This window comes from Montipora capricornis, chromosome 10 (genome assembly GCF_036669925.1).
Source record: "Montipora capricornis isolate CH-2021 chromosome 10, ASM3666992v2, whole genome shotgun sequence".
In the NCBI taxonomy this organism is placed as follows: domain Eukaryota; kingdom Metazoa; phylum Cnidaria; class Anthozoa; order Scleractinia; family Acroporidae; genus Montipora; species Montipora capricornis.
In genome coordinates, this window is record NC_090892.1 from 20,941,051 (window position 1) to 20,963,550 (window position 22,500).

At 39.0% G+C, this 22,500-nt stretch overlaps 2 protein-coding genes and 1 long non-coding RNA gene across 8 annotated transcripts in view; 2 read left to right on the plus strand and 1 right to left on the minus strand.

Annotated features, from left to right (window-relative positions):
• Positions 1–22,500, plus strand: part of LOC138022204 (organic cation/carnitine transporter 2-like) — a 205,840-nt gene that overhangs the window by 130,797 nt on the left and 52,543 nt on the right. The window lies entirely within an intron of this gene.
• LOC138021420 (uncharacterized) lies at positions 9,503–10,741 on the plus strand. Its single transcript, XR_011126370.1, has 2 exons — positions 9,503–9,663; positions 10,302–10,741. It is a non-coding gene; the product is annotated as an uncharacterized lncRNA (long non-coding RNA).
• LOC138022202 (organic cation transporter protein-like) overlaps positions 14,969–22,500 on the minus strand; it is a 32,076-nt gene continuing 24,544 nt past the window's right edge. For all 6 annotated transcript variants that reach the window (XM_068869236.1, XM_068869239.1, XM_068869237.1 and 3 more), the window contains exons 9-10: positions 19,732–19,804; positions 14,969–16,971 (exon numbers count right to left, since the gene is read on the minus strand). In XM_068869236.1, the coding sequence (XP_068725337.1) occupies positions 16,783–16,971; positions 19,732–19,804 (262 nt within the window). In that variant the 3' untranslated portion in view covers positions 14,969–16,782. The remainder of the gene's footprint in view (positions 16,972–19,731; positions 19,805–22,500) is intronic.

The window sequence follows — 22,500 nt, forward strand, 5'->3', positions numbered from 1 at the left end:
CACCCCCATAAGTATGGTATAACCGGTTCTTTTGTTAGAACCAAGGCAATAATTAGGTGGAACACCCATGAGTACAGTATAACCCAGTGTTTTGTTAGAGTGAAGATAATATTATTAGGCTGTACTTTAGGTGGCACACCCATGAGTGCAGTATAACCCAGTCTTCAGTAAGAGCCAAGATAATATTACTAGGCTGTACTTTAGGTGGCACACCCATGAGTACATTATAACCCAGTGTTTTGTTAGAGTCAAGATAATATTATTAGGCTGTACTTTAGGTGGCACACCCATGAGTACAGTATAACCCAGTGTTTTGTTAGAGTCAAGTTAATATTATTAGGCTGTACTTTAGGTGGCTCACCCATGAGTACAGTATAACCCAGTGTTTTGTTAGAGTCAAGTTAATATTATTAGGCTGTCCTTTAGGTGGCACACCCATGAGTACAGTATAACCCAGTGTTTTGTTAGAGTCAAGAAAATATTATTAGGCTGTACTTTAGGTGGCTCACCCATGAGTGCAGTATAACCCAGTCTTCAGTAAGAGCCAAGATAATATTACTAGGCTGTACTTTAGGTGGCACACCCATGTGTACAGTATAACCCAGTGTTTTGTTAGAGTCAAGTTAATATTATTAGGCTGTACTTTAGGTGGCTCACCCATGAGTACAGTATAACCCAGTGTTTTGTTAGAGTCAAGTTAATATTATTAGGCTGTACTTTAGGTGGCTCACCCATGAGTACAGTATAACCCAGTGTTTTGTTAGAGTCAAGATAATATTATTAGGCTGTACTTTAGGTGGCTCACCCATGAGTACAGTATAACCCAGTGTTTTGTTAGAGTCAAGATAATATTATTAGTCTGTACTTTAGGTGGCACACCCATGAGTACAGTATAACCCAGTGTTTTGTTAGAGTCAAGTTAATATTATTAGGCTGTACTTTAGGTGGCTCACCCATGAGTACAGTATAACCCAGTGTTTTGTTAGAGTCAAGTTAATATTATTAGGCTGTACTTTAGGTGGCACACCCATGAGTACAGTATAACCCAGTGTTTTGTTAGAGTCAAGTTAATATTATTAGGCTGTACTTTAGGTGGCTCACCCATGAGTACAGTATAACCCAGTGTTTTGTTAGAGTCAAGTTAATATTATTAGGCTGTCCTTTAGGTGGCACACCCATGAGTACAGTATAACACAGTGTTTTGTTAGAGTCAACAAAATATTATTAGGCTGTACTTTAGGTGGCTCACCCATGAGTGCAGTATAACCCAGTCTTCAGTAAGAGCCAAGATAATATTACTAGGCTGTACTTTAGGTGGCACACCCATGTCTACAGTATAACCCAGTGTTTTGTTAGAGTCAAGTTAATATTATTAGGCTGTACTTTAGGTGGCTCACCCATGAGTACAGTATAACCCAGTGTTTTGTTAGAGTCAAGTTAATATTATTAGGCTGTACTTTAGGTGGCTCACCCATGAGTACAGTATAACCCAGTGTTTTGTTAGAGTCAAGATAATATTATTAGGCTGTACTTTAGGTGGCTCACCCATGAGTACAGTATAACCCAGTGTTTTGTTAGAGTCAAGATAATATTATTAGTCTGTACTTTAGGTGGCACACCCATGAGTACAGTATAACCCAGTGTTTTGTTAGAGTCAAGTTAATATTATTAGGCTGTACTTTAGGTGGCTCACCCATGAGTACAGTATAACCCAGTGTTTTGTTAGAGTCAAGTTAATATTATTAGGCTGTACTTTAGGTGGCTCACCCATGAGTACAGTATAACCCAGTGTTTTGTTAGAATCAAGTTAATATTATTAGGCTGTACTTTAGGTGGCACACCCATGAGTACAGTATAACCCAGTGTTTTGTTAGAGTCAAGATAATATTATTAGGCTGTACTTTAGGTGGCTCACCCATGAGTGCAGTATAACCCAGTGTTTTGTTAGAGTCAAGTTAATATTATTAGGCTGTACTTTAGGTGGCTCACCCATGAGTACAGTATAACCCAGTCTTCAGTAAGAGTCAAGTTAATATTATTAGGCTGTACTTTAGGTGGCACACCCATGAGTGCAGTATAATCCAGTGTTTTGTTGGAGTCAAGATAATATTATTTGGCTGTACTCTAGGTGGCACACCCTTGAGTGCAGTATAACCTAGTGTTTTGTTAGAGTCAAGTTAATATTATTAGGCTGTCCTTTAGGTGGCACACCCATGAGTACAGTATAACCCAGTGTTTTGTTAGAGTCAAGAAAATATTATTAGGCTGTACTTTAGGTGGCTCACCCATGAGTGCAGTATAACCCAGTCTTCAGTAAGAGCCAAGATAATATTACTAGGCTGTACTTTAGGTGGCACACCCATGTGTACAGTATAACCCAGTGTTTTGTTAGAGTCAAGATAATATTATTAGGCTGTACTTTAGGTGGCTCACCCATGAGTACAGTATAACCCAGTGTTTTGTTAGAGTCAAGATAATATTATTAGGCTGTACTTTAGGTGGCACACCCATGAGTACAGTATAACCCAGTGTTTTGTTAGAGTCAAGTTAATATTATTAGGCTGTACTTTAGGTGGCTCACCCATGAGTACAGTATAACCCAGTGTTTTGTTAGAGTCAAGTTAATATTATTAGGCTGTCCTTTAGGTGGCACACCCATGAGTACAGTATAACCCAGTGTTTTGTTAGAGTCAACAAAATATTATTAGGCTGTACTTTAGGTGGCTCACCCATGAGTGCAGTATAACCCAGTCTTCAGTAAGAGCCAAGATAATATTACTAGGCTGTACTTTAGGTGGCACACCCATGTCTACAGTATAACCCAGTGTTTTGTTAGAGTCAAGTTAATATTATTAGGCTGTACTTTAGGTGGCTCACCCATGAGTACAGTATAACCCAGTGTTTTGTTAGAGTCAAGTTAATATTATTAGGCTGTACTTTAGGTGGCTCACCCATGAGTACAGTATAACCCAGTGTTTTGTTAGAGTCAAGATAATATTATTAGGCTGTACTTTAGGTGGCTCACCCATGAGTACAGTATAACCCAGTGTTTTGTTAGAGTCAAGAAAATATTATTAGGCTGTACTTTAGGTGGCTCACCCATGAGTGCAGTATAACCCAGTCTTCAGTAAGAGCCAAGATAATATTACTAGGCTGTACTTTAGGTGGCACACCCATGTGTACAGTATAACCCAGTGTTTTGTTAGAGTCAAGATAATATTATTAGGCTGTACTTTAGGTGGCTCACCCATGAGTACAGTATAACCCAGTGTTTTGTTAGAGTCAAGATAATATTATTAGGCTGTACTTTAGGTGGCACACCCATGAGTACAGTATAACCCAGTGTTTTGTTAGAGTCAAGTTAATATTATTAGGCTGTACTTTAGGTGGCTCACCCATGAGTACAGTATAACCCAGTGTTTTGTTAGAGTCAAGTTAATATTATTAGGCTGTCCTTTAGGTGGCACACCCATGAGTACAGTATAACCCAGTGTTTTGTTAGAGTCAACAAAATATTATTAGGCTGTACTTTAGGTGGCTCACCCATGAGTGCAGTATAACCCAGTCTTCAGTAAGAGCCAAGATAATATTACTAGGCTGTACTTTAGGTGGCACACCCATGTCTACAGTATAACCCAGTGTTTTGTTAGAGTCAAGTTAATATTATTAGGCTGTACTTTAGGTGGCTCACCCATGAGTACAGTATAACCCAGTGTTTTGTTAGAGTCAAGTTAATATTATTAGGCTGTACTTTAGGTGGCTCACCCATGAGTACAGTATAACCCAGTGTTTTGTTAGAGTCAAGATAATATTATTAGGCTGTACTTTAGGTGGCTCACCCATGAGTACAGTATAACCCAGTGTTTTGTTAGAGTCAAGATAATATTATTAGTCTGTACTTTAGGTGGCACACCCATGAGTACAGTATAACCCAGTGTTTTGTTAGAGTCAAGTTAATATTATTAGGCTGTACTTTAGGTGGCTCACCCATGAGTACAGTATAACCCAGTGTTTTGTTAGAGTCAAGTTAATATTATTAGGCTGTACTTTAGGTGGCTCACCCATGAGTACAGTATAACCCAGTGTTTTGTTAGAGTCAAGTTAATATTATTAGGCTGTACTTTAGGTGGCACACCCATGAGTACAGTATAACCCAGTGTTTTGTTAGAGTCAAGATAATATTATTAGGCTGTACTTTAGGTGGCTCACCCATGAGTGCAGTATAACCCAGTGTTTTGTTAGAGTCAAGTTAATATTATTAGGCTGTACTTTAGGTGGCTCACCCATGAGTACAGTATAACCCAGTCTTCAGTAAGAGTCAAGTTAATATTATTAGGCTGTACTTTAGGTGGCACACCCATGAGTGCAGTATAATCCAGTGTTTTGTTGGAGTCAAGATAATATTATTTGGCTGTACTCTAGGTGGCACACCCTTGAGTGCAGTATAACCTAGTGTTTTGTTAGAGTCAAGTTAATATTATTAGGATGTCCTTTAGGTGGCACACCCATGAGTACAGTATAACCCAGTGTTTTGTTAGAGTCAAGAAAATATTATTAGGCTGTACTTTAGGTGGCTCACCCATGAGTGCAGTATAACCCAGTCTTCAGTAAGAGCCAAGATAATATTACTAGGCTGTACTTTAGGTGGCACACCCATGTGTACAGTATAACCCAGTGTTTTGTTAGAGTCAAGTTAATATTATTAGGCTGTACTTTAGGTGGCTCACCCATGAGTACAGTATAACCCAGTGTTTTGTTAGAGTCAAGTTAATATTATTAGGCTGTACTTTAGGTGGCTCACCCATGAGTACAGTATAACCCAGTGTTTTGTTAGAGTCAAGATAATATTATTAGGCTGTACTTTAGGTGGCTCACCCATGAGTACAGTATAACCCAGTGTTTTGTTAGAGTCAAGATAATATTATTAGTCTGTACTTTAGGTGGCACACCCATGAGTACAGTATAACCCAGTGTTTTGTTAGAGTCAAGTTAATATTATTAGGCTGTACTTTAGGTGGCACACCCATGAGTACAGTATAACCCAGTGTTTTGTTAGAGTCAAGTTAATATTATTAGGCTGTACTTTAGGTGGCTCACCCATGAGTACAGTATAACCCAGTGTTTTGTTAGAGTCAAGTTAATATTATTAGGCTGTCCTTTAGGTGGCACACCCATGAGTACAGTATAACCCAGTGTTTTGTTAGAGTCAACAAAATATTATTAGGCTGTACTTTAGGTGGCTCACCCATGAGTGCAGTATAACCCAGTCTTCAGTAAGAGCCAAGATAATATTACTAGGCTGTACTTTAGGTGGCACATTCATGTCTACAGTATAACCCAGTGTTTTGTTAGAGTCAAGTTAATATTATTAGGCTGTACTTTAGGTGGCTCACCCATGAGTACAGTATATCCCAGTGTTTTGTTAGAGTCAAGTTAATATTATTAGGCTGTACTTTAGGTGGCTCACCCATGAGTGCAGTATAACCCAGTCTTCAGTAAGAGCCAAGATAATATTACTAGGCTGTACTTTAGGTGGCACACCCATGTGTACAGTATAACCCAGTGTTTTGTTAGAGTCAAGTTAATATTATTAGGCTGTACTTTAGGTGGCTCACCCATGAGTACAGTATAACCCAGTGTTTTGTTAGAGTCAAGTTAATATTATTAGGCTGTACTTTAGGTGGCTCACCCATGAGTACAGTATAACCCAGTGTTTTGTTAGAGTCAAGATAATATTATTAGGCTGTACTTTAGGTGGCTCACCCATGAGTACAGTATAACCCAGTGTTTTGTTAGAGTCAAGATAATATTATTAGTCTGTACTTTAGGTGGCACACCCATGAGTACAGTATAACCCAGTGTTTTGTTAGAGTCAAGTTAATATTATTAGGCTGTACTTTAGGTGGCACACCCATGACTACAGTATAACCCAGTGTTTTGTTAGAGTCAAGTTAATATTATTAGGCTGTACTTTAGGTGGCTCACCCATGAGTACAGTATAACCCAGTGTTTTGTTAGAGTCAAGTTAATATTATTAGGCTGTCCTTTAGGTGGCACACCCATGAGTACAGTATAACCCAGTGTTTTGTTAGAGTCAACAAAATATTATTAGGCTGTACTTTATGTGGCTCACCCATGAGTGCAGTATAACCCAGTCTTCAGTAAGAGCCAAGATAATATTACTAGGCTGTACTTTAGGTGGCACACCCATGTCTACAGTATAACCCAGTGTTTTGTTAGAGTCAAGTTAATATTATTAGGCTGTACTTTAGGTGGCTCACCCATGAGTACAGTATAACCCAGTGTTTTGTTAGAGTCAAGTTAATATTATTAGGCTGTACTTTAGGTGGCTCACCCATGAGTACAGTATAACCCAGTGTTTTGTTAGAGTCAAGATAATATTATTAGGCTGTACTTTAGGTGGCTCACCCATGAGTACAGTATAACCCAGTGTTTTGTTAGAGTCAAGATAATATTATTAGTCTGTACTTTAGGTGGCACACCCATGAGTACAGTATAACCCAGTGTTTTGTTAGAGTCAAGTTAATATTATTAGGCTGTACTTTAGGTGGCACACCCATGAGTACAGTATAACCCAGTGTTTTGTTAGAGTCAAGTTAATATTATTAGGCTGTACTTTAGGTGGCTCACCCATGAGTACAGTATAACCCAGTGTTTTGTTAGAGTCAAGTTAATATTATTAGGCTGTCCTTTAGGTGGCACACCCATGAGTACAGTATAACCCAGTGTTTTGTTAGAGTCAACAAAATATTATTAGGCTGTACTTTAGGTGGCTCACCCATGAGTGCAGTATAACCCAGTCTTCAGTAAGAGCCAAGATAATATTACTAGGCTGTACTTTAGGTGGCACATTCATGTCTACAGTATAACCCAGTGTTTTGTTAGAGTCAAGTTAATATTATTAGGCTGTACTTTAGGTGGCTCACCCATGAGTACAGTATATCCCAGTGTTTTGTTAGAGTCAAGTTAATATTATTAGGCTGTACTTTAGGTGGCTCACCCATGAGTGCAGTATAACCCAGTCTTCAGTAAGAGCCAAGATAATATTACTAGGCTGTACTTTAGGTGGCACACCCATGTGTACAGTATAACCCAGTGTTTTGTTAGAGTCAAGTTAATATTATTAGGCTGTACTTTAGGTGGCTCACCCATGAGTACAGTATAACCCAGTGTTTTGTTAGAGTCAAGTTAATATTATTAGGCTGTACTTTAGGTGGCTCACCCATGAGTACAGTATAACCCAGTGTTTTGTTAGAGTCAAGATAATATTATTAGGCTGTACTTTAGGTGGCTCACCCATGAGTACAGTATAACCCAGTGTTTTGTTAGAGTCAAGATAATATTATTAGTCTGTACTTTAGGTGGCACACCCATGAGTACAGTATAACCCAGTGTTTTGTTAGAGTCAAGTTAATATTATTAGGCTGTACTTTAGGTGGCACACCCATGACTACAGTATAACCCAGTGTTTTGTTAGAGTCAAGTTAATATTATTAGGCTGTACTTTAGGTGGCTCACCCATGAGTACAGTATAACCCAGTGTTTTGTTAGAGTCAAGTTAATATTATTAGGCTGTCCTTTAGGTGGCACACCCATGAGTACAGTATAACCCAGTGTTTTGTTAGAGTCAACAAAATATTATTAGGCTGTACTTTATGTGGCTCACCCATGAGTGCAGTATAACCCAGTCTTCAGTAAGAGCCAAGATAATATTACTAGGCTGTACTTTAGGTGGCACACCCATGTCTACAGTATAACCCAGTGTTTTGTTAGAGTCAAGTTAATATTATTAGGCTGTACTTTAGGTGGCTCACCCATGAGTACAGTATAACCCAGTGTTTTGTTAGAGTCAAGTTAATATTATTAGGCTGTACTTTAGGTGGCTCACCCATGAGTACAGTATAACCCAGTGTTTTGTTAGAGTCAAGATAATATTATTAGGCTGTACTTTAGGTGGCTCACCCATGAGTACAGTATAACCCAGTGTTTTGTTAGAGTCAAGATAATATTATTAGTCTGTACTTTAGGTGGCACACCCATGAGTACAGTATAACCCAGTGTTTTGTTAGAGTCAAGTTAATATTATTAGGCTGTACTTTAGGTGGCTCACCCATGAGTACAGTATAACCCAGTGTTTTGTTAGAGTCAAGTTAATATTATTAGGCTGTACTTTAGGTGGCTCACCCATGAGTACAGTATAACCCAGTGTTTTGTTAGAGTCAAGTTAATATTATTAGGCTGTACTTTAGGTGGCACACCCATGAGTACAGTATAACCCAGTGTTTTGTTAGAGTCAAGATAATATTATTAGGCTGTACTTTAGGTGGCTCACCCATGAGTGCAGTATAACCCAGTGTTTTGTTAGAGTCAAGTTAATATTATTAGGCTGTACTTTAGGTGGCTCACCCATGAGTACAGTATAACCCAGTCTTCAGTAAGAGTCAAGTTAATATTATTAGGCTGTACTTTAGGTGGCACACCCATGAGTGCAGTATAATCCAGTGTTTTGTTGGAGTCAAGATAATATTATTTGGCTGTACTCTAGGTGGCACACCCTTGAGTGCAGTATAACCTAGTGTTTTGTTAGAGTCAAGGTAATATTATTAGGCTGTACTCTAGGTGGCACACCCATGAGTACAGTATAACCCAGTGTTTTTTTTAGAGTCAAGATAATATTATTAGTCTGTACTTTAGGTGGCTCACCCATGAGTACAGTATAACCCAGTCTTCAGTAAGAGCCAAGATAATATTACTAGGCTGTACTTTAGGTGGCACACCCATGAGTGCAGTATAACCCAGTGTTTTGTTAGAGTCAAGATAATATTATTAGGCTGTACTTTAGGTGGCACACCCATGAGTACAGTATAACCCAGTGTTTTGTTAGAGTCAAGATAATATTATTAGGCTGTACTTTAGGTGGCACACCCATGAGTACACTATAACGCAGTCTTTCATTATAGCGAAGACAATATTATTAGGCTTTGCTTCACTGAAGAGATCATAATTACTCCTGCACTGTTTTCTATGAAGTTTAAAGGGGGTTGTGTCACGCTATTGTAGTGAAACGTCAAAACACTAAAGGACGTCTTTGCAATAATGAATACCGTAAAATAATGCTGTAGTTTTGTTGCCAATAGCCATTGAAGTGCACTGAGTCCATTCTTTGTTGTTTGCAGCCAAGGATGGAGTGAAGGATGGAAATGGATTGAAACTTGAAAAAAGCTGGCTAGTTTTATTTTTAAGTTTTGAGATCGTATTTTCAGAAGTGGTCAAAAATTAAATATGAATAGATAGCTCTTTGTGCCATAAATATATTTCATATCTTGTCAGTGGGTTGTCAGTAGATGTGAGCTAAAGTAGTAAGAGAGATTTGTACCCATTTTTAACATAAAACAGCAAATTTTGCATGACAGTGCCTCTTTAATTATTTTGAAGTTTTTGGGTATAGAAGATCTGCCTTAGTCAACTAATCCGATGACTAGGTGATGACTTAACTCAAAGTACATGGGTCCGAAATAACAACGATGTTTCCTTGAGAAAAGTTCAAAATGTGTAATGATTTGGGCATCTAAGAATTAGGAACTAGTTGTACTTGGAAAAATTGGAATGCCATTACCCGCCTGAATTTGCGATATTGTTAAGGTGATTCCCGGCTAAAAGAACCCGTCATAGATTTCCGATGAAACTTGGTATGATGACATTACAGTACAAGGAGATGTTAAAAAGGTAATAAAAAGAGGGGGTCACCGAGCTTGTTTTCATGGCACGATGCTGACAAATATGGTTATTTAGGTGACTTTTGGTTATCTCAGTGCACAACAAACAAGATCGATTATTTTTCAATGCGGCGTGGTATATCACACAGAGTTCGACTTTCTTTAATTGCTTATTCATCTACGTCCCAGAAAAAATGGCTTCAAATACCCTGCATTATTAATTGATATTTTTATCCTTTAAAGGAAACATAATTTGGACTTGCTCTGCTGGGCCCGTTACGTCTCTATCTGTAGCATTTATTTCATTTGTCAAAAAAGTAGCTATAGATTTCTGCCAAATTTTTTCTCAGTTATTGCGGATATTGTTCTCATTGAATTTATAAAATAAAAAGTGGGGGTCACCGTGCTCGTTTAAGAGAAAAGGAGCTTTTATCTCGCTATCGAGCTTAGTTTGAGGGAAATCCCTTATGTTTTGTACGCGCGCGCGCTCATGTGCGCGTGCTGATGACGCAAAAATCGTGCGCAGTAGGAATGCGCAATGCAAAACCAGGGAATCACCTTAAGTAAGTCTATCTGTATTTTTGTAGGAATATGCCACTACACCGCTAACAATGCGATATTTTTCTGGGTAAACTATCTAAATGTATGTACATATTGCGCATCTGTAGAAAGTTTGTCCACTCTCTGGAAGCTATGTATCATTTTTCTCAAGGCGTTTATCGTTTTTGCCTTTTTTTTTTCAAATTGAGCTATCTGTGTGGGGTTGTGCTAGCTGCAATAAGTACCTGAGTAGAAGTCAGTAATTAATTCCGGCGCAGGGCTCTCATCGTTTATTTTTTAAAGGCTAGTAATAGAAACGTTTGTAAATGCATGATTTGCATCGCTGATGTCTTGTTCAGTCCACCAGTTAAAACAAGATTATTATAAATAGTATGCCAAAGGGTCACCCCTTTACTTTTGCTGGAGTCAAGACAAAGCATTAAAAATAAAGTGCCTTCAATAGACGTCTTTTTTAAAGGCTAACATTTAACTGATCAAATATTAAAGTGGTGAAAGTGTAAAGGAACAGGAACTAACCAGGGCGAGAACATATAGAAGGCCATGGATTTCTTTCACTCGAACTGAAGTGGAAGTAAGCTAGAAATGCTCCTGTTGACGATATCAGGGGAAATTCGAAGGAACCGCAACAACCTTTTTTTGGCCCGTTCCGTTGCTGTTTCTCGGATTTCACCCCAGTTGCCCCATACATACACCTGCGACTGCCAAAAAAGCAATTTCCACCAAAACAGCTAAAACTTTTTAATGAAGAACACTGAGCTCGTCCTAAAACCAGATCGGAGTTTCAAGAAACGAATGTGTGCCTCAGGATAAAAACAAGTATATAATTGTCATTTTTGTTATCGTAAATAGCTGCAAGAATTTGCATTAGAAATATTTTCTCTTTTTTTTTTTAATGTGCTTGCTTTTATCCCGACGCGCGCAGTTTTTTTGAAACTCTGAACTCGCTTATTTCACACATGCCGGATTATTGAAGCGTGAAATTGTTCTTGATGGTTAATTGTTTCATTATAATAAAGCCCCTCAAATTATTAACCAAGAAGCGCTGAAATTCTTTTGGTGATTTCTTTTCCGTGGATTTGTCCCTTTTTATTGATTATTAACTAATCAATCACTCAAAGATATCTCTAAAATTGTGCATGGGTATCAATTCAATTTGCTACACAGTAGACCGATGCTAGATAAAACGTGCACCGAATTTTAGGACAATTCGCACTTCCTTTCGCGGCTTACCTCGGAACTATGTACTTTGATTTCCGATCCTAACATCTTACTTCAGTAATCGCATTCGTAAAAATCTCTGGGCTAGGTCTATCCCAAGGCCTTTCTGTTGTAGAATCTTTTACCAGTGTTCGGACTCTTCGATAAGATCCCATCGTTCAGAATAACCGGGATGATACCGCCTTTAGCATTTGTTCCAATAAAAAAAATGTCATTGGCAAAGCTGTAACGGCATTCACTTCTTACTTCGGGGGCTAAATAGCGTCTAGTGCTGTATTAACCACAGGCTTTCCTTTTGAGCCCAAACCAACTATACCTTAACGCTCTACCCAAAATCAATCATAACAGCGTTGGAGCTTTTTTGCGGGCTACGTTGCTTGCCTTGAGATCATTGCGAAGGAAACCTTTTAAATGCATGTGGCATAAGGCAGTAGTATGGTGTAAGTCAGCTCGCCAACACTTTTCTCTGAACCGCCATCCTCCGGCTTGTATGCCTGTATGCCTTGTTTTATCCCATATATATACATACTTTATAAGTTAAGATATTTTAACGTAAATACTTTATATGGAATTTTTAATATTGTCTTAATAATCAGTTTTTGACTTATTATCTAGGATTCATTTGTAATTTTTTAAGTATTGTAAAGCATTTGTAAATAATTGCGTGATTCAGCCTTTGGCTGCGATGCAGTTTTTAATAAACTATCTAACTATCTATCTATCTATCTATCAACTCGCATGGCGGTTCAGAGAAAAGTGTCCCGCGAGCTGACTCACACCATACTACTAAGGCAGAACAGATCTTTTCAAATATGGAAATACAGCCTGCTGGAGTCAGTACATTCGTCTCGGCTGCATGGTGAAGCGTTATAAAAGTACTTTTTTTCATAAAGCCAATGAAATTGTGTCAGAAGACAAAGTGGTACGTGACTTTTTGTGACCACACCAAACATGCATTGGTGGTCACCGGAAGCAGAAATTACTTTTACTTCATGGAACAAATTTTTTCTTGCCTTTTCTCTTTTTCTTGGCCCTCTAAAGTTTCGATGTGAGTCATTTGTTTAATTACAAGTAATAGTTCTCACTACATCTGCCCGCAGTTTGAATATCATGTCAATTCTGTAGTGAATCTCACAAAGTAATTGTCTTTACACTGTTTACATGGCATTTAAAGGTGACCCGAGTACGAGTATGTTTTTTTTTGGGATTCTTTTTCCTCTATATGAGATAATGGGAGGTTTCTGTTTATTTCTCAAAGTCGTGATTGATTTTCTATCAAATGCCAGTGGGCCATTAATATTATTTTTAAGTTAGGCACTGATAAATGGTATTACGTGTTAAAGGGCAGTAATTTCTTTTGTGCGTCTTCTTTTTCTGTCCCTGAAATTCACTTCAGGGAGGATTTGTTCTGTGAACAGATGCGGATAGCCCCTTTAGCATAGGCGGGACTTGAAGTTGCATATATTCTTTTCGAATGCCTTTCGAGAAAGGATCAGTGTTCTAAGTAGTTATTGGGTTTATCTTTTTACAAAGCCTTTCCCTACTCCTGGTGGGTGGAAGGAGCCAAAATGTCTATATTGATTTTTTTTTCTGTTGGCTTAAAATGCGTCGTACATCAAGGTTGTTTCTTTTCGATACCACCATACCACCCAATGACAAAGCTTCCAGCACCGACTGGAATTTCCGAAGGATGGCTTCTCGCAGTTTTTGGAATATCCAGAACCAAATCATTATCATCCTCTTCGGCGGCCGTCGCTGGGATAGGAATTCTCCGTGCTTGCCTCTGTTTCCCTCTTCCTTCTGGAGTGTTTTGCGAGAACGAATGATCCGTCTGTTCGTCTTTTCTGGTATCGCATCACTTTTAAATTCCGCAATTAGTTGATCTCCGAAAATTACGTCCGCTCAGCTATCGCAAATATTAAACAAAGACCTTTTGTTCTTTAGGAAACTCAATGCCGGTTTGATGAAACTTAATGAAAAGTAAAAACCCACCCTTGCCTCCATCATTGCTGGTTTGCCTCGTCGGCGATGACATTTTTTCTGACAAAGCCCTGTCTGTGAAAACGGATTAAAACACCTCGACCGGAAAGCACAGCAGGGTACCGTGAGCCTCCTCGAAAAGCTCCATACAAATTCTTATACTTTTAGTATAAGAAAATGTATGGAGCTCCCCTGGATACTTACAGTGCAAGCTCCGTGTGTCTTCTCATGAGGATTACAGAACCGGACTTCGAACACAGGATGATAAGTTGTTGACTTGTGATTTGTAAAACGTTTTTGGATGATTTAGAAATAAGCTCGTAATTTTTGGATGAACGGAATTAAGGAAGCAAGTAAAATTGTGCGATTTGAGTAAAGTCTCTTTCAAAAAAAAAAATAATAATAATCCCGTATCCTGATAACCCCTAATAGGGCTTCGTTGTTTGCATTTGCAAATTTAGTAACATTAATTTTCAGAAATTTTTGGTCTTAAACCGTTCGATTAGCGTTCCTTTCTCAAACACTGAGCAAAAATACCCATCGATCAGCGATAAACAATGTGCTTGGCCGTTTTGAAATAAATACACTAGTTTCACCTCGTTTCCGTGGTGCAGTGGTCATTGTCGTCCGGCCTATTATAACCCGTGTTCGGGTATTCACTGAATAGACATCATGCAAACATCATGAGAAGCGGAATGTAAGTCTGATGAAAGAAATACAGACTTATCTCCTTTCTTTTCTTTAGCGCTAAATTAACCGTACACCACTGTTACAGTATTTTTGCACGCCCGAGTTTAGGCTAATCATAGCCCCTTGTTTAACGAGGAACTGCCATTGCCATTGTCCCGTACCGGAGTATTTGAATATTGGCAAACGTCCTCGGCGGATCGGTTATTCAACCTTCCATTCAGAAACTTAGGTTGTGCAATTTACAACTGTGACATTTCCCCTTGTTAATAAATTGGGCCCGTTACAGCTTTTGTACTGACAAAATTCATTAGAGTTTTATATAACTCCGATCAGAAATAACTAAGAGAAACTAACTTCAATTTGTTAACTTCAATATTATTCAATGTCTTATTTTAATAAAATATCCCAACGTGGGTGAAAAGCGTTCACAAGCATTATCTCAAGTAACATGTAACATATGTTCAGCACATATATAAATGCAGCACGTATTGGCTCATTGACCCATCGGTTTTATGGTGATTACGGTGTCCACGTTTAAATATCAAGTAAAACAGAGAAACGGCCACCATGTTGAGGAGAAAAATATATTCTTTCATTTCAGGGAAAAAAGATCGTATTGGGAACTGAAATTTTCTTTTCCCTAAGACAATAGTTTGGTAACTGCAGCTCAAATGGACGACATTCAAGAACGTTCAGTGTTCCAAAGAAATCGCACTATAGTATCCTAACGTTCCTCGAAGAGCTGTGCTGAGTGTTTCCATTGGCAAATTTAGTCATTTAAATATTATTGATAGATAACGTTTATTTCTGTTTTGTACAACGCATAGCAGCTACTTGAAATTACAGGCTGATCTATCTGGTAAACTTCCGCCACTTTCCAGATTTTACCCGTGATTTCTTCGCTCCGTCGGACTGAGTAACAGCGGTAGTTTACAAAACTGGACAGTTTGCATTACGCCGGGCTTTTTGTGCATCCCACGGAGAAGCCCTTAGGTGTGTTGTTTATTAAAGTTTGTCTTACTTATTACCCCAGCTTCTTTAGGAAGCCAGAATCTACAAATGCAAACGGTTTTCGTCGTCGTATGGCCGCTAAAAGGGTATCATTATTCCAGGCGTTCCTGGCGACACATGTTTGGCAAGGTCGGGAATTTCGGCAAATGTCATCTATTGCATAACCTGCACACTATGTAAGAAGACCTACAAAGGCGAAACAGGGAGAAGATTGGCGGACCGCTCTCGCAAACATCTACGAGATGCAGGAAAAAAAAACCGACCCAGATGCGTCAAAACAAGTTGCGCGTCATTTTCATCTTCCTAATCACTCCCACCACAACATGACAATTTGCGGCCTATCCTTACACCACGGGAACACAGAAAGCCGCAAAATCTGGAACAAAAATTAATCTTTCAACTAGGTACACTCTATCCTCACGGAATCAATGAACGCCTCTCATCTATTGATTTATTCACAAATTCATGTTACCAAATTTCCACCAATGGCACAGCTCCTCCACACCCTCATAAAAACCAACAACACCCACAATTCCTCTATTCGCTCTGACGAAGGGCTAACGCTCGAAACGTCAGCTTTCGAAATCGTTCACGGTGGTAATTCGACCTTTATCAACACGTTTGATAAAACCAAATTTTCATGTTTGACTCTCCCACCGACACAGTACCACAGTTTCTTTAGAAACTAGAAATTTGTTTAAAGTCATCGAAAGTTCATCTTCTTATGAAAAATATTGCAAAACCAAAGCTAAGTACATACAAAACAAATGTCAGGTTTGTATAAAAAAATGAAAAGAAAACCTTTAGAACAAGAAAAGTTAAGTCTCTACAGAGATGTGTTTACAATCAAAGGACAGATGAACATCGAAATAAATATCTAAGATACTCGAGGTTATACTTTCGTGTTGTTTCCAATGAAGTGAGTACAAGAATCTAGCTTATAAAAGTAATTGTACAATGATATAGATAAAAACCCTGGTCCTGGTATGCACTATGTTGATCTCACTAAAACAGTAAAAGCACCATATCGTCAGGGCATGTTGTTCTATTTGCACAAAATGCAAGACAACAATGTGGTGCAATAAGTTTGTGCTTTAGTATACCATAATATGAAAGAAATAAGTAACCCTGATGACCTGCAGTCAACTATACAACAGTGAACACATGAGGCTGTAAAAATGATCACTCAAAGTGAGGTACCAATTGTTCGCTCGTAGTCACGCCCTCCCGGTGCCTTGGCCATTTTATGCATACCACAGCAAAGGTGGAAAACAGCTCATTGCGACGTCGCGTCAAAAATCGCCTCTTTGTCCCATATCGAATCCCTCACCAAGCCGAGTTAACGCTTCCAAAGCGTCTAGTGTCCCTTACCGATCAACACAAGATTGAACACTAGCATTTTAAAGATTTGAGATTGTATGCTGTGATTGGAAGTTGTTTTGCTTATGCGTCTACTAGTTACAGGGATCGAAAAAAACCTTAAAACGATAACAAGTTTGGATATAATGCGATTCAAGTTTTTCCTGATAAGAAGATAGGCAATGATGTCCATTGACCTTGATATGTTTACGAGTTGTCTTTCGTCTTACAAGTGGTCTTCCTCCACCATCCTCTCCCGTACCAGCATCTCTTTGGTCTTTTTATTGGCGTCTTCCCTTTCGAAAGTCTCCAAAGTGGGCTGATTACGCGTTTCCGGTAACGTCAAACACAGCAGTGCAGCAATTAGAGCGTTTGTTCCCATAATGCCAAACGGGAGGAAAGGATGGACACGTTTCTGTTGATAGAAAAAAACATTAATAAAAACATTTCATTTCCGAGTTCACATCTAACCCTTATTTGAGCAAATAACAAGCAAGTGTCTTTATTTAAATCAGGTTTAGTCAAATGGAGAGTAAAACTCAGGGTGCGTTTTTTTGGGAAAACCCTAAAGCGGATTTGTGATCTCGGATCAATGGGTTCTTCAACGTAAAAAAAAACCGCACAATTCGGAAAAGGTTCATTTTCCATAACAACGCAAACAAATAAACCCAGAGCTCGAGTTTTGTGCAATTTAAAAAACAAAAAACAATTAAAAAAAAAAAATTAGCGGTTAACTGGTTTGTTTTGGAGAAATTACTCAAAGACAAAAGAACCTTAGAGATCAATAAAAAGAAATGACGAAAAACATGCGTTCAACGGTACAAATCGATTACAGAGGGTATTTTTGCAGTTTACTTTTGTAGCTATATGAAAGGGAATAACGATATTGCTGTCAAGAAACTTTTTTTTGCCACAATTGCTTGTAATCTCGCAATCTAATTGGCTAATTGGCCGTTGACGATAAGAGTATAGACAACGCTGCTCGCGTCATGCTCGCGTCAATTTGCCACGCAATGCAATAGCCAATCAGGAACGCTCATTTTGGAACATGAACCAATCATATTGCGAGAAAGTTATAGACAACGATTGCTCTTTCGTCGTGTCACGAGTTTGGTCAAACTCTGAAATAATCACTCCCTTTGGCGTTGATGAATAGTGTGGTAAGAAACAAATCGAAAGTGGTTCAGCGTTGTCTGAACTCTTACAGACAACGATATTCGTCATCACAGTGGTCAAAACCACTCTCGATTTGTTAATTAGTGTAATTCCTGGTGTGGAATTTGCAGGAAACCTAACTATTTTCGACCTTTTCGTGTCTTCGATTGTGCAATAAAAGTGAGAGAAATATTTGGGCTAAACTGTCATGTGTGGTAGCTGTTGTATCATTTTTGCATGGAAAACCACTTGTCAAAAACACGTTTTTCAAGTCCTTTCCCAAAAAACGCTGAAGTGGTGAATCTCAAAAATCCGGATTTAGATTTGATCCGAAGTATTCTCCTTGAGTGTGGGTACTTTGGATTCATGATCTGTTTTTGGATTTCTCCAAAAAAAACGCAAAATCCGTTTTTGGATTCAACAATTCGTCTTCGGATTTTCCCAAAAAAACACACCCTCAATCACAAGTATGTTGGACACGAGCCACTCAATGTGACTTAGAAAAGAAAAAAGTCTATACCCCATTACAACTAATGAAGTTCAAAAGTTTCCGTTTTAAATTCCGCGGCAAGCAGGCGATTACAATGTTTTCATCCACAGTACAAGCCCGTTACTTGGAACGTACAACTCTCACACTAGGTCCAAGTCACCGCAATTTAAGAGACCCAAGATATCTCAAGACGAGGCTTTTAAATGAATTTCGAATCGTACATGTGACCATTCCCAGTCCCAAGTCTAATCAATGATTTGCCTTGCATAGGGAACCCGCGCCCGTACTACGCGCGGCAGTCAAAACTGTGCTATCCTGTCAACCATTCGCCCTTTCACTGGAAACGGTGCATTTCTGTGCGTAAATGTCGCTGTTGTCGTACACTGTCGAAAGGACGCAACCAAAGTCTTTTTTCGCAAAGTCACGGCTAGCACAAATAAATACATTATCAATACAGTTTTCAAGTTTTCGAAAATACCAGACTGAATTCGTCTTAAAATGGTTAGAAAAAGCACAAATAACTGCCAAAGCACAACAGCTCACGTTCGAATCGCCGTTTGCCGGCAGACAAGTTTTGGCGTCAAGTTTGTTCACAAAAAGCTGCCACAAAATCTTTTAAATGGTTTTCTGGCCCTTTAACTGGGAACCTATTGACGTGACGTCGGATAGAACAGTTTTTTCCCGCTCGCTGAATTCTGATTGGTCAATTTAAATTTCAGTAGCTCTCGCCGTATGCACGGTAAGGCTCATGATTGGAAGGGCCTGGTTTCCAAGGAAAAGGCTACCGTAAAAGGAATTAATAACTTAGTCTGTGAAAACCTATAACCTCCCACGGAGTAATTCCTCATCTGTTCCAGACTGCTACTTTCATTGGTCCCTATGACCTGTTGCTTCTTTTTTCAGTGGGTGCATTGTTTCGGGTGTATCATCTATTGTTTCGTTCTCCAATCACAGACCGCGCCTGGAAAGCTACAGGGTTTCTTCTTCCCCCGTGCAGTCGTTTTTAGTCGTATTTCACCTCCTCCCCGACTCCCCTAAAAACGACTGCGTGGGAGGCTAGTGAAAACACCTCGTGACACAAATATATCAACGTTACAAGCTCCTGGTCCACACAACCGTTTTCGTATCGTTCTCACCTGTCAACATTGGAGCTAAGAGAAAACGCCAATAAAAACAACTGGGGCCTGGGACTGCGTTGAGTGGTGCTCAGATGTGGCACGGTTGTCACTTTATTACGCGTGCAGTAGTGACGCTTTCTTGCATTTTACAAGTCTTTGCCCCAGGAACAAAGGGCTTTAAAATCTTATAGTAAGCGAAGATGTCCACTTTGTATACCTTCTTTTTTTTTTTTTTTAAGTAATCGTTTTTGCAGAGGAAATTTATGGGTTTTTTTGTTCGAACGAAGTATGCGCCTTCATTGGCTCGAAAGGCGTTACTGTGGATGGAGAAAGAAATAGACGAGTCCTGGATGTAAAACTTGAAAAAGAAAATCCGGGTACACTCTTCCTGCAAAAAAAGAGCGAAGCTTACCGAGTACACAATATATGATGAAAGGATGGCTCCAACACGGGCAGCTGAAGTGGATGTTCCCATTCCAATATTCCTGTGGTGAGAGATACTATAACACTCAGTTTTAAATTACTGCACCGTCCTACACTGGAAAATTTGGACCATTTACAGACTTCATAAAATGTCTGTAAATAATAAATTTACAGACTTTAATACTTTACCCCATAAATATAAAATCTCTGTAAATTTATTTACAGATATTTTACAGAGTTTTGTTGAGTAAAGCTCTATAAAATGTCTGTATAATGTTTATAAATTATTGGAGCTACAACAAGAGGAAATACTTGAAATTTATTTTATCTTGCAAAAATGTCTAAAATTTACAAAGATTTTACGCCGTTTGGTCATGTCTCATAAAATGTCTGTAAATTGCGCTTCATCATCATCATGCGTGTCCTGTCTAAGTTACCAAATGTTTTTGGATCTGTACGCCCTGTTCACGATGATTTTGAGTGTCGAATATTTATTACCTAATTAAATTATGTGGGAAACTGTTGAATTAGCCCTGCATGTTGCACTGAGTTCGGTTTATCAAAAGTTCGCCGGTTGCAACCTATAAAATGCCTATCGGTATGTGTTTTAATAGTTCGACTTGGATCAAGTCTTAGGCCCTGTTGATATGGAGAAAAGATGTCCCCGGAAGATGGTCACCCTCCCAGCCGGGTCTTTAGCTAGCGCTTATATGAGAAAAGAACTGACTTTTTTTCCCTGAGTCAAGAGCTGCCCGGCTCAGTTTCGATCATCAGGAGACTGGGAAGATGGCACTCGTGCATTCTCTCATCATCTTGCCTCGACCAAGTTGACTCCACTGAGCGAGCCAAAGTGTTTACATGCAATAAAGTTGGCTTGGCCAGGAGGGCGACCCTACCGTTGACAAAGGGTGACCCGGCTAGGTGGGTCTCCCTTCTAGCCGAGCCATTTTTTTTTCCTCATGTAAACAGTTTACTGTGTTACGCGGTTAAACCGCATTTTATAGGGAAATGTAGGAAAAGTTGGCTGGTCCAAGGTATCTCCGGTAAGCGAGTGACCCTTCTACCCGGGACAATGTTTCTCCATATAAACGGGTCCTTAGGGCCTCACAAGATTAGACCGTTTTAATTGTTTACAAAAATTGCAAAGGCCATAAAATCTATGTAAATTGACACAACCCGGCCATAAAAGAGTTTTTGTGTGTAAATTTCATGTAAATTGCTGGGATGAATCATGCAAATAACATGTAAATCAAGGCCTTTGTGATATAGGAGTCCCAGCACAGAGGGAGATTGAGAAAGTAATGTAGGCTAGTAAGCAGACTTTACCTTTACCATGCTCCTTGAAAAAAGAAAAACAAAAGCATTCGTGTTTAGCTGCCCAAATGAATCGTGCGGGTTTCAGTCAATTAACGTGGATGCTTTCATAGCCCGTAGCTGCAGGTGAGAATTACTTCTTATGAAGTAATGATCGAAAATCCGGCAGCCATATTTGTTATTCTAAATGATTAGTATCCAGTCTCTTGAGAAAAACAGAAAAGGAAATCTCAAAAGGAACACACTTGCCCCCGTTCCATATTTTGATTGAGGAAATTTTCTCTGCACCTTTAAAGCAGAAAATTCTCCCCGGTTTTTCCACCCAAATTGAAAGCGCCCCAGGAATCGCACTGGGCTCGCAACGGGTTGTGATTGGATGTTGGCACAAAGAGAAGGATTGTGGACATTTCACACTAACATTACATGATTCAACAACTTTGTCCGCCATTATGAATTGCTCCGCCGCAAAGACTCTGGGAACGAGAGCGGTTTGAATTATCGGTTTGTTTTTCGCGCGGGCGATCAATGCATTTGCTGTTCCTCTCTTTTTTCCTTGTTGGACGACCAAAATGGGATCTTTGCGATTCCTTAACATTTTGTGCGGGTGAAATGGCACGCATTCCACCAAATAAACCCAGTAAACATCGACGGAATCCGGAAGAAAGGGCAACGACAATTCAGGTCAGAACGTCGTCCACGGGAATCAGCATTCGCCACAAAGATACACGCCAGTGACATGATTCAACCTCAGACAGTTCTACGAACGTTTGGAACAATGGGTGGCCTGGCCGAACAGCTACATTTAGCGAATGGGCGGGAAGATTCAAAAGATCCGAAAAGCAAAAGACTGCCGGAGGAGTTTTCGGTAAGTCGTCATCTTGTACAAACCTGATAAGCTGCACCCATTTCTAAAAACTATTTTTGGGGAAAAGGTGTGTCTTATCTGCAAGTGTTTATGGTAATTTTATTTATTTTTGCAGGATCCAAGGCTATTTTTGTTCTATCCTATGCAATTACATGACCTTAAGGTTTCTTGATAGGGACATTGAAACCAAGTTCATTCTTATGTGTACTTTGATATATACAATTCTTGGTTAAATTTCTTGGTGCTTGCCATTAGTAGGAGATGATGGGCGAGACTGGTCATTTCATTACATTCAAACCTTCAAATTGGCAGTTCTTTTCTAGATTCTGATGAAATTTATCATAAAAGTGATACAAGATAGGAATTGACTGCTCTGGCTGGACACTTTTGTGGGATTCTAGGAAACTAGTTCACAAGGTGAGTATAGCAAAATGTTATGTAATCAATTAATTCTCAATTATTAGATGGCACTCATCTCTATAATCACCTACACGTACATGTACTTAATATAACCACTGTGTTTATATATACTTAAATGAAACATGTAGTATATCTGTAAATGTATTTTGAGGAAGCAAT